Source organism: Trichomonas vaginalis, chromosome V, assembly GCF_026262505.1.
Source record: "Trichomonas vaginalis G3 chromosome V, whole genome shotgun sequence".
In the NCBI taxonomy this organism is placed as follows: domain Eukaryota; phylum Parabasalia; order Trichomonadida; family Trichomonadidae; genus Trichomonas; species Trichomonas vaginalis.
The window spans coordinates 23,243,703-23,258,751 of record NC_067207.1 but is presented as its reverse complement, the minus strand read 5'-3'; the positions used below and the strand labels follow the sequence as shown (position 1 = coordinate 23,258,751).

Genomic DNA, 15,049 nt, shown 5'->3' with positions numbered 1-15,049 from the left:
TAATTTTAATGAAATAATCAACTATGGCTGCAGGATTCTTTAAGAAATTATGGGATAAAGTAAAAAGAGGAGCGCATAAAGTTTGGGAAACAATAAAGAAAGGAGCAAATTGGATATTTAAGAATAAAGAAGCAATTAGTGACGTTGCTGAATCAATAACACCAAAAGCTGCCCCAATAAGAGAAATATTAAATAAAGGAGAAAAAGTTTATCAAAGACTTCAACCGATACTAAGATAAAAATAATATTTATTTATTTTTCCACTATCTACCCCTATTTTATTAAGTATTCCTTCAGCTATTCCACCAATTGCGTTACCTGCTTGTGCTCCCATCGCCGGATTACCTGCTTTAGTACCTAATACTCCACCTATGATAGTTCCTGCCGTTTTCGCTACTGGTGCCAAAAAGTTTGCAATGGGTTTAATAATCTTTTATGAACCCAACCCGCAGCTTTCTTAATTCCATCCCATAATTTTTTAAAGAATCCTGCCGCCATTTCTGATTTAATATTAATTAAAAAATATATTTCATCACTTATATTCTAATTTTTATTTAATGATAAATGAAACCAATTTTAAAAATAAATGAAACAGAGGAGGAAGAAATAAATGAAAGTGAAAATGTTCAACAAAAAATAAACGTTGTTAAACCAATTACTGAAATAAAAATTTTTTCATCTGTTGAAGAATTTAATGACTATTATGCTAATAATAAAAAATTATTTGAAGAATTGACAACGTGTAAATTGAATAAAATGTTTAAAGTTGATGGATTCAAAATTTCAAAAATAAAAGGAGTGGTTTAGTTTGAAATCTATTCCTCAATCAAGAATCACCTCATTAATGAAAATAGATGATTTAACAAAAAGAATAGAAATTATTGAAGAGAATAAATCAAATAATTGATTTCATAAATCATGACTCGTTGAGCCCGGGTCCTTAAAGCCCATCACTGAGTTCAAGGTTATATTCATCAAATATTTCATTATTAAATGCAACTTCTGCTAGTTTATTTATTTTTTCAATACGATCATTTGAAAGTCTATCGTTTAATTTTTTCTGAAGTTTTTCATTTTCTAGTTCTGAAACTTTATTTGGATGATATGTAAATTCATGAAATTCTTTGGCCTCGGTTTTGATCATTAATTTACAAAGAACTTTTGTGGTTGGAATTCGTTTGAACCATTTATTAGTTATATTCGTTATATATTCAATATCTGGAATTAATTCCCAAATTTTTGCATTTTCAATTAATTTATTATCAAATGCAAAAGCAATGGGTTTAATATTATGTTTACCTTTATAATATAAACTTTCTACATAATCATCGAAATAAACATCTACTTGTTTAACATTTTCAAGAATTGGTGAAAGAGCATCCATTAATTGATTGACGGTTACGAATCTTGATCCACTCATTTTCTTACGAATTAAAAAAATAAATTATTCAAAAATGTCAGAAGAAAATATTTAAATAAATTATTTAAATTTTTTTACTCTATTCAAGAATTTTATTTTTGATATAACTCATTGAATTCAAAATTTTTTAAAAAATTGACACCATATATAACCAGTAGAAATTCTGCCAGTAGAAGTTCTACCAGTAGAAACTTTACTAGTAGAAGTTCTGCCAGTATAAACTCTGCCAGTAGAAGTTCTGCCAGTATAAACTCTACCAGTAGAAGTTCTGCTAAAGTATTCAATTTTGAGGGAAACAGTAGAAGTTCTGCCAGTATAAACTCTACCAGTAGAAGTTCTGCCAGTATAAACTCTACCAGTAGAAGTTCTGCTAAAGTATTCAATTTTGAGGGAAACAGTAGAAGTTCTGCCAGTATAAACTCTACCAGTAGAAGTTCTGCCAGTAGAAGTTCTGCCAGTATAAACTCTACCAGTAGAAGTTCTGCCAGTATAAACTCTACCAGTAGAAGTTCTGCTAAAGTATTCATAAACACCTTTTTATATCTTATTTACATCTAACATGCACCAATTTATTTTATAACTTTATTAATACTAAATTTTATTTCATACAAAAAGTAAAAATTCATAAGTTATATATTAATTTAATAAATTATATTATCATTTATAATAAAATTTTTCGAAATGCAGATAAATTTTAACATGTTCGAAATGAAACTATTATAAAATATATTCTTTTTATTAATGGTAATATAGGAATTGTAGGAATAAAAACTTTTTATAAATTATTCATAAATTTTTAAAATCTGCTATTCGGAAGTATGTTCAAAAATCATTCAATTATGTGAGAATTCTTACGATTACAAAAAAAGTCACACAACCCACATCATATACTATTAATCTAAAAAAAGTGAGGAATAATATAAAATGATACAAATTTGGGATCCCATTCGACGAGTAAGTTTTGGGCCGACTCTAGGAATCAAAACCATAAAACTTTATACGAAACGATAATATATTATTCGTTTTCTCATAAATTATTTTAAAATATATTAGCATAAAATCGTTGGGAGACCGTTATTTTACTAGTTATCAAAAATTGAATATTATTTAATTTCAACAAGTCGCCGAAAAAAAATGCTTATTTGTTTTTACCATTTTCAATGCATCAAATTTAGATTTATGTTCAGAATTTTCTCGTATTAATTCAATTCTTTTTTATTTCAAAAGTAATTTGATTGTAATTTACTTATTTATTAAATCAAATTATTATTGAAGATTGTACTATCATTCATATTTGTCTTTTATCGAAATTTTGCATTCAATTTATTTATAAAAAATTGTACATTGAAAATTTTTTGACATTTTATATTATTTGAGATGTTAGTGTTTATCCTTTATAAACTCCATTTTCAGTTTGCTTTAAAGAAAGAATATTTCGCATATTTGATACAAACTATAAAATTCAATAATAACCGACTATTTTATCTCAAATTTTTTGAAATACAATTTTATCCTAATAATTATCAATGTTATATGAGACATCTTATTACTATTTCGATTTTTCAGTTGATTTATTTATAAAATTATTTTAAGCTAAATGTATTTACATATCAAAATATTACACATTATCTAATGTACATAAAACTTTTTCTTCAATTTTCAATTTACTCAAATTTATTTGACATCTTCTTTCAATTTTAACTATGGAAAAATATAAAAGTCTCATCACACTTTTCAATGCTCGATTTTTAAAAACTGTTTAAAAATGGAGCTTATATTGAAATAGTGTAGAGACTAAAAATTACCACAGACTATTTCAGAAGATTGAGTTGCCATTCAATCCTCTGAAAAGTCTGAGGTAATTTGCAAAAACTTTTAAAATTTGTTTAACATATTTTCTCGATCTCAATTTTAAAATATGAATAATAAATTAATTTTCAATAGATATTCAAATTTTTTATCTTCAACATTTTTAATTCAATACATGTTAAGGGCGCACCCGTATGTACGTTTATTTGAGAGGAGGAGGATTACCCTCTCAATTTTGAGGGATTCGTTAGTTTATTTTCTCGATGAATATGCAATAAAATTTGATTTTTACCTTATCAATATACTTCATATAATATACACATGTTCATGTAAAAACTTTTTTCCAAAATCCTCAGGAATTAAGGGATTTTTGAATTTTAAGAATTTTTTTCGAATTTTTTCGAAAAAAAAAATATTTTCAGAACAGCCTTAACGGCTAAGATTTAGGAACAATGTTAAGTATCAAAAAGAAAGGAGGTCTGATATAGACAACATATATCGTTGAAGGTTGAAAAAATCTCTAATATTTGAGCCCAAAATTTCAAATTTTAATTTTTTGAAAAAAGAGGCCACCCGTATGTACGTTTATTTGAGAGGAGGAGGATTATATTTTTGAAAGGGTGAAACATTATGAATATGTTAATTATATAATAATATGTATTATTATAAAAAAGAAAAAATAAAGCACGTTAAAATTTTTCTTTCTTGATTTTTTACAAAATCTACTTAGAATTATGCAAAATATGACTAAATAATTATAAATTTCAAGTTAAATTTTAATTTTGATAAATAATTTAAATTTCAAAATATCAAGTTCAGTTCGACTATGTATGTAGTAATTCCTCAATAAAGTGCCAAAACCCTATTAAAATATATGAACATTTTCAACATTTTAATGTTTTTATTTAAAAATTTGATGGAATATGAGCTTCAAACAATTATTATGTAAATAAAAATAATTAAATATATGTATTTATTCGTATTACAACCGTAGTAAGTCGATTCTTCCTTTCTTCTACTGAGTTTTGAATTTGATTTCGAATTGTAAAGAGATTCAAAGGGAAAATACTAGCGGATAAAAACTACCTCCATGAAAGGGTCATAATGGAGTCAAGTTGTATTTTTTGATATTTTTTGCTTTTCGAGCCGAAATAGGTAGCCAAGATAATGCCTAAAAATAAGGTTCTAAATTCTGAAGTTTACATGATCCTCTCGTGTGCACCCTTAAGTTTATTCATTGCAGCAACCTCATCAAAAAATCAAATAGATTATTATCCTGAAGGCTATACATATTCACCAATTTTAGTAACTAATGATCCTTATAATTATATTGCTGATAAAGGATTTGATGTCCGATTTAGATTTAATGGTGGAAAAACTACTCAATATAGTTTAGGCCAATTTTATAAATTTAAAAAAGATCTCAATGCCAAATTTGAACCAACTTCAGCAGCTGACGAGCAAAAATATAGTATCACTCTCAAAAATCCATCAGCAACCGATACACAAACTGGAGAAGTAACATTTGCTTGGTCATTTAAACTTAATGGAAAGCCAAAAAAAATGTTTTGTTATGTTGGTGAAAACAGAAAGTATTTGCAATTCTATGATATTGATGATCGAAGTGTACCATTATATACATTCATCTTTGACGGATCTGTAGATGTTACACCTATAGAACAAATATTTTTAGGAAATAATCCTCAATTTTTTACAGATAACTATCCAGACGCTAACCAGGATGCTTTTTCATGCGCTTCTTTTACATGGAAAAAAGACATTCAACCTGGTCAATCTGTAACATTATCTTTTAAGATACGGGCCGGGAAATATGGAGATGAGCCTAAATCAAACTCTAAGCCACTCCTTACTATAATAACAGAACCTAAGAGTGTATATTATACAAACGAAAGACCAGAAATACAGCTCAAATACGGTGATCCAGATAAAGGCAATACTGTTACTCCTTATTATATCATTAGCAATGATGAAGGAAAGAAATATAACTTAAATCCTTTTACAACCTCAGAACCGGGACAACAGACCGATGGAAAGATCGGACCGTTGACTTTCATCAACCAAGGAGCTTATTGGATTGAAATATGGTGTTCTGATGGAAAAGATGAATCTTCTCATAAAAGATATGAATTTACTGTAAAGAAAGCTACAGGACCTTATGTTCAATTTAAGGAAGTAAATGGTCCCTTCCATGCCGGAGAAAAATACACATTCACAGTTGAAATAACAGACCCAAACGCAAATGAAAAACTCACTCTTAAAGCTGGTCTTTGTTCTAACTTGGAACTAATTGAAGAAAATATTCAGCATAATGGACAGAAGTTTGAGAAGAATTTTCAGATTACTATTCCAGAAACGCAACCAATTGGACCCGTTAAGGTTAAAGCTCTAGTTACTGATGGAGTGTCAGAATCAGATCCTGTAGAAACTACAATTGATATATCAGGGAAGCAAAGACCCGATGTTTTAATTACATCCACATTGAATAACTATTATTATATATATGATAAGATAGATATCACAGTCAAATATGGTGATAAAGATGTTAGTTCCAAAGTTTTTCTTCATTATCAATTCAATGGCCAAACGGTGAATAAGGTTGATAGTTTCACCACTACGGCAGACCAAAAATCCAAACCTTACACCATTTCGAAATTGGTTCTTCCTGGCACACCAGGCACGTATACTCTTGTTGTTTGGGCGTCAGATTCTGAGGGAAACAACCCATCAGAAGGCGAAACAAAATCAATTAAAGTCATCAGCAAAAATCCTCCTTCAATTGAATTTGTAACCGCACAAAATACAAAATTACATGTAGGAACTCATACAATTCAGGCTAAAATCACAGAAACAGATGTTGGAGAAAAGTTCAAAATTGAGTGGAAACTTGGGGAAAACGGACAATATAGTGTGCATAGAGATCAAATTGAATCCAATGGTGAGCCGCATACATATGATATTCAAGTAGAAATTCCAGCAAGTACTCAATTAGGCGAGAATAAATTATATGTCAAGGTTACAGATGGCTTCAGTTCTAATGAAGAGATTCTTACGATCATTGTGAGTGGTGAAAAAGCACCGACTTGCAATATCCAGACAACACCAAATGATTTATATTTCCCAGATAGTCCCAAGCAATCAGTCCAAATTTTATATGGAGATCAAGACTTAAACTCTAAAGTAACCTTACATTATTCATTTAATGGAAATTCAGGAGTATTAGATCATTTTACAACATCTGATTCAAAGAAATCGACTTTATTTACCCATAATGATATTGAACTACCAAAAGAAGCAGGTGATTATGTTTACTATGCATGGTCTACAGATATTGATGGAATTTCTTCAACAAATCAAACAATAACATTTAGAGTTAGTAACAGAGAGAAACCAAAAATTGAAATCCTTACTCCAAGATATACTGAATATTTTGTTGGTACAAGAACTATTAAATGCAATATACAAGGATTCTACTCAGATTCATCATTAACAATACAATCAAAATTTGGCAAAAATGGAAAATATAAGACTTTCAAATCAAATCTAGATCATGAAGGTCAAATGAAAGAATATGATGTACAATTCACCATTCCTGAAGGTACTGACTATGGTTTGAACTATGACGTATATGTAAAAGTAAATGATGGACATACTGAATCAAGTGCTTCCACAAGGATTAAAGTTATTGAAAATACGGTTCCGGCTCTTTATTATGAACCCTATGATTACAGAAGTCTCTACTTCCCAGGAGATTTATTTGATTCCATAACAATCACTTATGGTGACGATAATCCAGGCGTAGAGCTTCATCTCTATCAAATTTACCTTGGTGATGAAAAAGAGATTGATCATTTTACACCAACAAAAGAAAATTCTGCAAAATCATTCCCTATTCAAAGATTCAATGTTCCAAGAGATCCGGGAGATTATGATATTGAATATTATGTTATTGATTCAGAAGGTGTTAGATCTTATGAAGGTGATTGTGTGATATCATTTACTGTTGAGGAAGATGCAAAACCAACAATTGAAATAGCAACACCCCAAGATCAAAAATATGCAGCTGGATCTAGAAGAAATGAAATTTATATTTATGGTGAAGACGAAAATAAATATGAAACACTTCACATCTATACAAAAATTGGTGAAAATGGAGAATATAAAGAGGTTAAAACATTTGATAATCGCTATCTTTCTGATTATGAAACAACTGTTTTATTTGACGTTCCATCTAATTTAGAAATTGGCTCATCCTATTTACTTTATATTAAAGTCTCTGATGGAAAGAACAGTAATGAGGCAACACTAAGATTCAGTGTTATTGGAGTTTACAACCCAACATGTTCAATTCTAACAGTAATGGAAGAAAAATATCGCCCAACAAACGAGAAGTATTCATTGCAAATCAAGTATGGAGACAAAGATTTTGGTAAACTAATTCATTTATACTATAGGTTCAATGGAAAAGAAGAGGAAATTAATTCCTTCACTCCAACCTCAGACAATCCAACAGCTACGTTCAATCATGAGGAAATTTCTGTTCCAAATGCTGAAGGTACATATATTTATGAAGCATGGTCTGTTGACTATGAAGGTAATAAATCTCCAGTGGCAAAATTCACTTTTAACGTTAAACGTGACTTACCAGATCTCAAAATAAATACTCCTTCTGGCCAAAAGCGTTATCCTGGAACGTACAAACTTGATATATCTGTAACCGATTCCAATACTGATGGATCATTTACTATTGGAACAAAAATTGGTGACACTGGAGATTATTACAACTCTTTATTATATCAACCGATTACAGGATCAAGTCAAGATTTTCGGCCAGATGTTGTCATTGCAACAACTACTGAACCTGGAACATACAAACTTTGGGTCAAAGTTAGTAATTCATTCAATCAAGTTGAGAAGTATATTGAAGTAATAGTGTTGAAGAATACTGTTCCAGAAGTTACTCGTCAAACATACTTGCGAGATACATATGAAACAGAAGAAACTATACCAGAAATTGAATTCACATATGGTGATGACCAACCCGATCAAACAATCTCACTTTACTATCAATTACCTGGTCAATTTGAAATAAGATTTGATTTCTTTACTACAACAGAGGCGGTGAAACACAAAAATGCAAAGCTTGAAAACTTTAAGTTGCCTGCAGAACCTGGCGAATTTTACATGGAGGTCTTTGCAAGGGACTCTTCACATGCAAAATCTCAAATTATCGAAATTCGTTTCACATTATATGTGGAATATAAGCCAGAATTAACAATTTTAACACTTCCAAATCAAAAATATGCCCAAGGAACCACACAAAATTTTGATTTGAAGATTAAAGATAAGAATACGCATCAAGCTATTAGAATTAGAGCAAGACTCGGTGATGATGGAGAGTTCTTCCATAACAGTAATGCTCCATTTGAACGAGAAGAAGAATTCAATCACGCTGCAGAGTTCATAATTCCTCGAAACACTAAGCCAGGACAATATAATTTATACTTCCATATTACAGATGGAAAAGCTGAAGTTTCTGAACATATTCCGATCATTGTTACAGGAAAGAAGAAACCAACATGCAAGATCCAAACTACTCCATTCCAAGTTTATTATCCTGATAAGGCAACAACTACTGTTAAAATCAGTTATGGAGATGATGATTTCGGGTCTACCGTTACTTTATGGTACAAGTTCAATAATGTTGAGAAAGCAGTTAATCATTTCACAACAACAGACGAAATTACTTCTGCAGAAGAAACAATAAATGAAATTTCAATTCCAACAGATGAAGGAAATTACATATTTGAAGCATGGTCTATGGATATTGATGGAGACAAATCAATTGTTGATGCAATTGTTTTCCATATGAAGCAGAGAATTCCACCAACACTTAAATTTGAAACTGCTGCTCAAACAAAATTCCTTGTTGGTAAATCTCATGGTATCGATATCAAATTCTCCGGTGCAACTGTTGAAGATAAGTTATCAATTAAATACAGACTCGGCGAAACAGGAGATTACATTGTATTCAAGACAGGTATCACACATACTGGTGCTGAAATTGAAGAAAAGATACCTTTTGATATACCAATTGATTATCAGGTTGGAGTTGTTCCGTTCTATGTTGAAATTAGTGATGGTCACAAGGAAACAACGCTCTCCTTAAATATTGAAGTTATTCCTCCACCAAGAACACCTGAAGAAACACCTATAGAGACACCAAAAGAAACTCCACAAGAAAGCCCACAAGAAACACCTAAAGAAACTCTACTACCGAATGAAGAATTACAGGACGGTGAAGGTGATGACCCAGCCAAGCAAAAAGGAGGAAACAAAGGCGCAGTAATCGGAGGTGTAGTTGGTGTTATAGTAGTTCTTTTGATTGTCGCTATCATTATTGCTGTTGTCATTATCATTAAGAAGAAAGGCGATAATGAAGGTGCACAAGCAAATGGCTCAGATTTTGAATTAGATGAAACAGTTATACACAGGGCTCCAGAACAAGAAACTGCAACAAAGGATGATCCTATTGCTGGAACAGGATTCGACGAAGATCCATTCCATGAGTCAGATGGTGGAAAAGATGATTCATTTAACTACAAGATTGATGATGACGATGATGAATCACAGGTGTAATTTTTATGCGTAAAGGGTTTTATTTTCTTAATTTTTTTTAATCAGAGAATAATGAATAATAATTCCCAATTCTTTCCTTGATTGTAAAAACATTGAGCTGAAAATATTTAACTAATATCTATAAGTTTTGTAATAATGCAAAAAATATAGTAAGATTCGCTCAATAATTTATGACTAAAGAAAAATTATTGATTCTATAGGGATTTAAATAGTAAATTAGCTTAACTTTTTCTAGTTTTATAAAATATCAATTGGATTTTAAATTACTTGCTAGATAGAGAAAATAATTTTTCAAATTTTAGCCATAACTGAGTTTTGATGTGAAGTTTATGATTGGTACTTTGTATCCATGATATTTCTCTCTCCAAACTAAGGAAACATATTTTTGGCTCCCCAAAATTTTGAAATGTCTAACGACGAATTGATAGAGCAAGCAGCTCAAACACTTGTTGAAGAAGGCGTCGATCTTAGCAAAATACCGTCTTCTAACAAGAACAAGCAGGAATTCCTTAGTTTGGTTAAGCAATATTTAAATTCAAATCTTAATTCATTACAGAAAGCTCGTATTGAATACTTGGTCGGAAATATGACAGAACTATATAAGAGAGAAGTTGAAAAGGAAGAAAAGGCCAAAGCTAGAGAGATTGCCGAGGAAAAACGCAAAAAGAAGGAAAAGGAGCATAAAATGTTAAATCGTAGAACTAAGAGAGGCCAACCTGTTCTTTGTGGACTTGCTCGTTTACAATTAGAAAAAGTACAGCAAATGATCGAAAATGATAAGAAGAAATGAATAATTTAGAACTTATGTCCATAATTATGTCTTATCTTTAGCAACACTTTCATTATTTTCGATACAATTTACTATTCTTTTTCAAAATTAAGCCATTCTAACAAGTCAACAAGAAATCATATGTACTTATATTTATAAAGCTTATTTGTATGTTAATGTATTTTATGATTTTTAAATTTTTCAAATTTTTCCAAGAATCTAATGAATTCGGGAAATGTTGTAGATGTGCATCCTCATTTTGGAAAATTTTAAAAGTATTCATCATTAATATTTAATATAAATCCAAGATATTCCTGATATGAATTTAAAAATTTTGAAGTACATGGTATGTTGTATGAGAGATTTTGAATGTTATCATTTAACTATTATATTATTAATGTTAAATTTGATATTTATTATTTTGCGAAATATTTTTTTTTTCTTGACATTTCGTAGATGATTGGATTAAAAGTTAATGCTTTAACAAAGATTAAGATTCCAGAAGAACTTCAAATAGAGATTCTTGTCGAAAAAAAGCTTGATGATATTGATCCAGATAACTTAGAAAGTCTTGCTCAAGAATTAATCAGTTATTATACAACAGAAGAAGAGCTAACACGTCTTGCTGGATACCTAGACTTATGGTCTACTATCAGACCTCTCAATCAGCCATTTTATGCTGACTTAGCTGCTTTAATTGTCAAAAATGTTGATGATTCGTTTAAATTCGCTTTACTTGAGAAAACAAGATTTTCATTTTTGCGTTTACTCTTTAATGCTGGTGTTTTCTCCTTAGACGAAATTCGTCGCAAATGCGCAGCCGAGCCAAATCAATCATTTTTCTTTGTCCCAGAACTAGGAATTACAAATGCTGCTATTCAGTTCAACGATATACTTGAAGACGAAGAGATCCTCGAGCATCTTATGAAAGATGACTGGGCAATGTACCGAGATCTTGTTGAATATGGCTATTTCACAAGCACACTCGAATACGCAATCAAGTTCGACAACCTCGATTTACTCAGAGAGATATGGAAAGGCGATGATTACTACACATCAATGGAAGTTGATGAGAATTGTTGGGAAAAAGGCGACTGGCCACCCTGCAACCCTCTTTCCCTTGCCGCCCGCTTTGGATCCATCAACTGCTTCAGAAACATGATCGAACGCGGTTCAAAGCCCGATGAAAATATCTGTGAAAACGCAATCATCGGCGGAAACAAGGAAATCATCGAAACCGTTGCCCATTTAGGCGGAGACTTCGTTGAAGGACTTAAAGCAGCAGCTCAATACCACAGATTCGATGTTTTCGACTGGATTCTTGCCGCTTACAACCCAGAAATGGTCGATATCTGTCTTCCAGCGTCATACGCTAATTGGTTGGTCTTTCTTTTCTGTGCAGCCAATGGATCTGATATCAGATCCCTCACAGAAGAGAATTACGAGACAGCAGTTCACTGGGCAGCCTATTGGGGTATTCCTTATATCATGGAGATCTGTCTTTCCGATGACAGATGCAACGTCGACGTTTGTGACGGAATGAACATGACACCTTTGACTTGGGCGGCCATAGAGGGAAATCTAACCGTCGGAAAAATGTTAGTCGATGAAGGAGCGAATGTTGTTGGTTTTAACAAGCAATCAAGTCCATTATTGGAAGCTGTTAAGAACAACCATTACGCATTCGCTAAATACCTCTTGGAGAAAGGTGCAGACATAGAATTGGTCGATGAAGAGCATAATTCCGTGTTACATAACGTCGCATTTTGGGGTGACGCAAAATTGGCTCAAATGCTCATCCAAAACGGTGCATCCTTGGATGTAGTCAATAAAGTCAAGGATACACCACTTCATTACGCTGCTTTTCACGGCGCGAACGATATCGTCCGATTATATCTAAAGAAGGGGGCGGAAATCGATTGTGAAGGGTACAAGAAAAATACACCTCTGATCGATGCCGTCAAGATGGGATGGATGGACGTCGTAAGGACATTGGTGACTAACAAGTGCGATATCAATAAGAAGAACTACAAGAAAAACAACGCTTTACATTACGCTGCAGCTTCATATAATAATGAGATCGTCGAGTATTTGGTCTCGAAAGGAGCTGATGTAAGAGCAATGAACTACGATGGTAAAACACCTATAGATTATTCGGTTAGCGAAATTACAACCGAAATTTTAGTCGGAAATGGAGCTGTTCTTCACCAGAGGAAATGGAAACAGCTTAGCCCGAACTTCTACTACAAGATTATAGGAGGAATCATTAGTATTCTTATATTTATTTTATCATTCTTCGTAAGATTCTGATTTCAGACCTTTTTTGTATTGTAAAACTATACTACTTTTGATATTAAGATACTTTCTCTTTATATTTGATTGAATTACAGTTCGATATTTTGAAATAAAAATTTATATCATAAAAATAACAAAAAAACTTTATAATTTCTATTATATATTAGATATATAGTATAAAACAAAACAAATATAATTGTATAAAATTAAAATACTAACATAACCTTTCCTCTTGGGCTTTGTTCGTATTTGTAATCTATAAAGCTGACATTCTCTACTGGCTGAGGGAATTCGCCATGTTTAGCATAATAAGCCGTTACATCCATAGCAGCCATAAATTTAGAAGGATCAATAACAGCTCCTCTGGACAATCTGCCGTAGTTCTTGTTGTAGAATACAACTAACCTAACTCCAGCTGCTGGCATCATACCATAATTTGATAAATCCCACATCTCATTGTTAATTATCAAAATAAGTGTATCTTTGCCCATATAAATGCACTTAAATAAATTACTGCCATTTGGAACAACGAGAATTTTGATGGTTGCATATAATTTTCCGTAATCTGCCAAAGAACCATCTTGATCTGGTAGATACTCCCATGGGAACTGCGGATACTTGGCAACAGTCATCTTGAAAAGCTCTTTCAAGTTGTAAATAACTCGAGAATTGTATCTATTAATAAAAACAAAACGAGTTGGAACGATTTTATCGATTCCTAGTATTTCTCTAAACTTGATATTCAATTTCTGAACTCCCATTCCGAAATGAACGTTGTGTGGACGAGGATTTGTTGAAACTAGGAGTTTTTTACAGAATATCCAGTCTTCTTCGCCTAGTTCTAGCATTTTATCGTAATATCCTAGTAATTGAAGGTACTGATGAATGTACCCAACATGTATTGGTACAATAATTTTAGCATCTTTCAAAACTTCATCAGGAACCATCATTAAAGGGAACAAATAGTCATGTGTAAAGTGTCCAAAAGATAGTTTGCAATAATAATGGCCGAAACAAATAGCAGTATCACACTCTGTGGCTAATTTGCCTTCTTTGAATTGATATAGCCAATCTGGGCCAGTTCTGTATTGTGGTTCGATAACATTTGTTTCATTCATGAATGCGCCGTTGTTATTGACATACATATCCCTATATAAAGTAAATCTTGAAGTAAAATTATTCCAAAAATTGACCATACCTTTTTCTCCAAAGTGTGGAGGGAAGAGATGTGTACCTTGTGGATGCGAAATATTATAATCGAATGTATCATTAATGACTTCAAACCAAAATATCATATTTGTACGACGAGGAGTAAATGATAGATTGAAATCATATACTTTAATAATGTTAACATCGCCTTCTCCTTTGATAATAGGTCCCGGTTTTAATAAAGGCATATCCATGTAAGTAACACGAATCATATAAAGAAGTTTGAAATGGAAAATATCGTGATAAAGAAAAGAAAATATAAACACTAGCGCAGGAAATAGTTTGTGCTTAATTAGATACGGCTTTGTGATAGCAGAACGTCTTCTCATGCCGTACTAATTTTTGAACAAAAATCAAGGAGATAAAAGTGACAAATTTTAAAATCTGTGCAAAAATGGAGATGGGGGGAATCGAACCCCCGGCCTCAACTATGCTAAAGTCGCACTCTACCACTGAGCCACACCCCCTGACGTTTATTTGTATTTTTTTAAATTAATGATTATTTGAAATCAAAGAAAAGCACTACTATTGATCACATTGCATTCTTCAAACTTATTGTATAACTGATGTGTGTAATAATTTAACTTTAGTCTTTAGTTTGACATGACTAAATTCTTACGGAACGCTTTTCTTGAATCTTTGATATCTTCATTTCATAGAGAAATCAGACGAACAAAACCAATGAAGAGCTTTCATATTGTATTTCATAAATTTAAAGAGCATAGTTATATGATTCATAGAAACATAAGATTATGTTTATTAAATTATAGAATATCAATAGTTAACATTGATCTGATATTAATATGGATAAAACAAAGTTATATTTTAGTAAGATACAACAAAATATATTAAAAAAAATAAAATACATTTTATTTAAAAAATATCCATAG

At 31.5% G+C, this 15,049-nt stretch overlaps 6 protein-coding genes and 1 non-coding gene across 7 annotated transcripts, besides 1 other annotated feature; 4 read left to right on the top strand and 3 right to left on the bottom strand.

The window, feature by feature from the left end:
• Positions 1-23: 23 nt before the first annotated feature.
• Positions 24-239, top strand: TVAGG3_0388390 (uncharacterized protein; the record flags this gene model as incomplete). The annotated part of the gene is made up of 1 exon (XM_051232307.1): positions 24-239. The coding sequence occupies one exon, from the start codon at positions 24-26 to the stop codon at positions 237-239; it is 216 nt and encodes a 71-aa protein (XP_051102037.1).
• A 1,273-nt stretch (positions 240-1,512) lies between these two features.
• TVAGG3_0388380 (uncharacterized protein) lies at positions 1,513-1,968 on the bottom strand (the record flags this gene model as incomplete). Its single annotated transcript, XM_001303044.1, has 1 exon — positions 1,513-1,947. The coding sequence occupies one exon, from the start codon at positions 1,945-1,947 to the stop codon at positions 1,513-1,515; it is 435 nt and encodes a 144-aa protein (XP_001303045.1).
• A 1,443-nt stretch (positions 1,969-3,411) lies between these two features.
• Positions 3,412-4,453: a mobile genetic element.
• Positions 4,433-9,886, top strand: TVAGG3_0388360 (gluconolactonase protein; the record flags this gene model as incomplete). Its single annotated transcript, XM_001303045.2, has 1 exon — positions 4,433-9,886. One exon carries the CDS (start codon positions 4,433-4,435, stop codon positions 9,884-9,886), a length of 5,454 nt encoding a protein of 1,817 aa, XP_001303046.1.
• Positions 9,887-10,264: 378 nt separating this feature from the next.
• TVAGG3_0388350 (rRNA processing) lies at positions 10,265-10,991 on the top strand (the record flags this gene model as incomplete). The annotated part of the gene is made up of 1 exon (XM_001303046.1): positions 10,293-10,676. The coding sequence occupies one exon, from the start codon at positions 10,293-10,295 to the stop codon at positions 10,674-10,676; it is 384 nt and encodes a 127-aa protein (XP_001303047.1).
• A 120-nt stretch (positions 10,992-11,111) lies between these two features.
• On the top strand, positions 11,112-13,007 carry TVAGG3_0388340 (protein ubiquitination; the record flags this gene model as incomplete). Its single annotated transcript, XM_001303047.1, has 1 exon — positions 11,112-12,965. The coding sequence occupies one exon, from the start codon at positions 11,112-11,114 to the stop codon at positions 12,963-12,965; it is 1,854 nt and encodes a 617-aa protein (XP_001303048.1).
• Positions 13,008-13,072: 65 nt separating this feature from the next.
• TVAGG3_0388330 (glycosyltransferase family) lies at positions 13,073-14,504 on the bottom strand (the record flags this gene model as incomplete). The annotated part of the gene is made up of 1 exon (XM_001303048.1): positions 13,157-14,371. One exon carries the CDS (start codon positions 14,369-14,371, stop codon positions 13,157-13,159), a length of 1,215 nt encoding a protein of 404 aa, XP_001303049.1.
• A 50-nt stretch (positions 14,505-14,554) lies between these two features.
• On the bottom strand, positions 14,555-14,626 carry TVAGG3_0388320. Its single transcript has one exon. It is a non-coding gene; the product is annotated as a tRNA-Ala (tRNA).
• Positions 14,627-15,049: the final 423 nt, after the last annotated feature.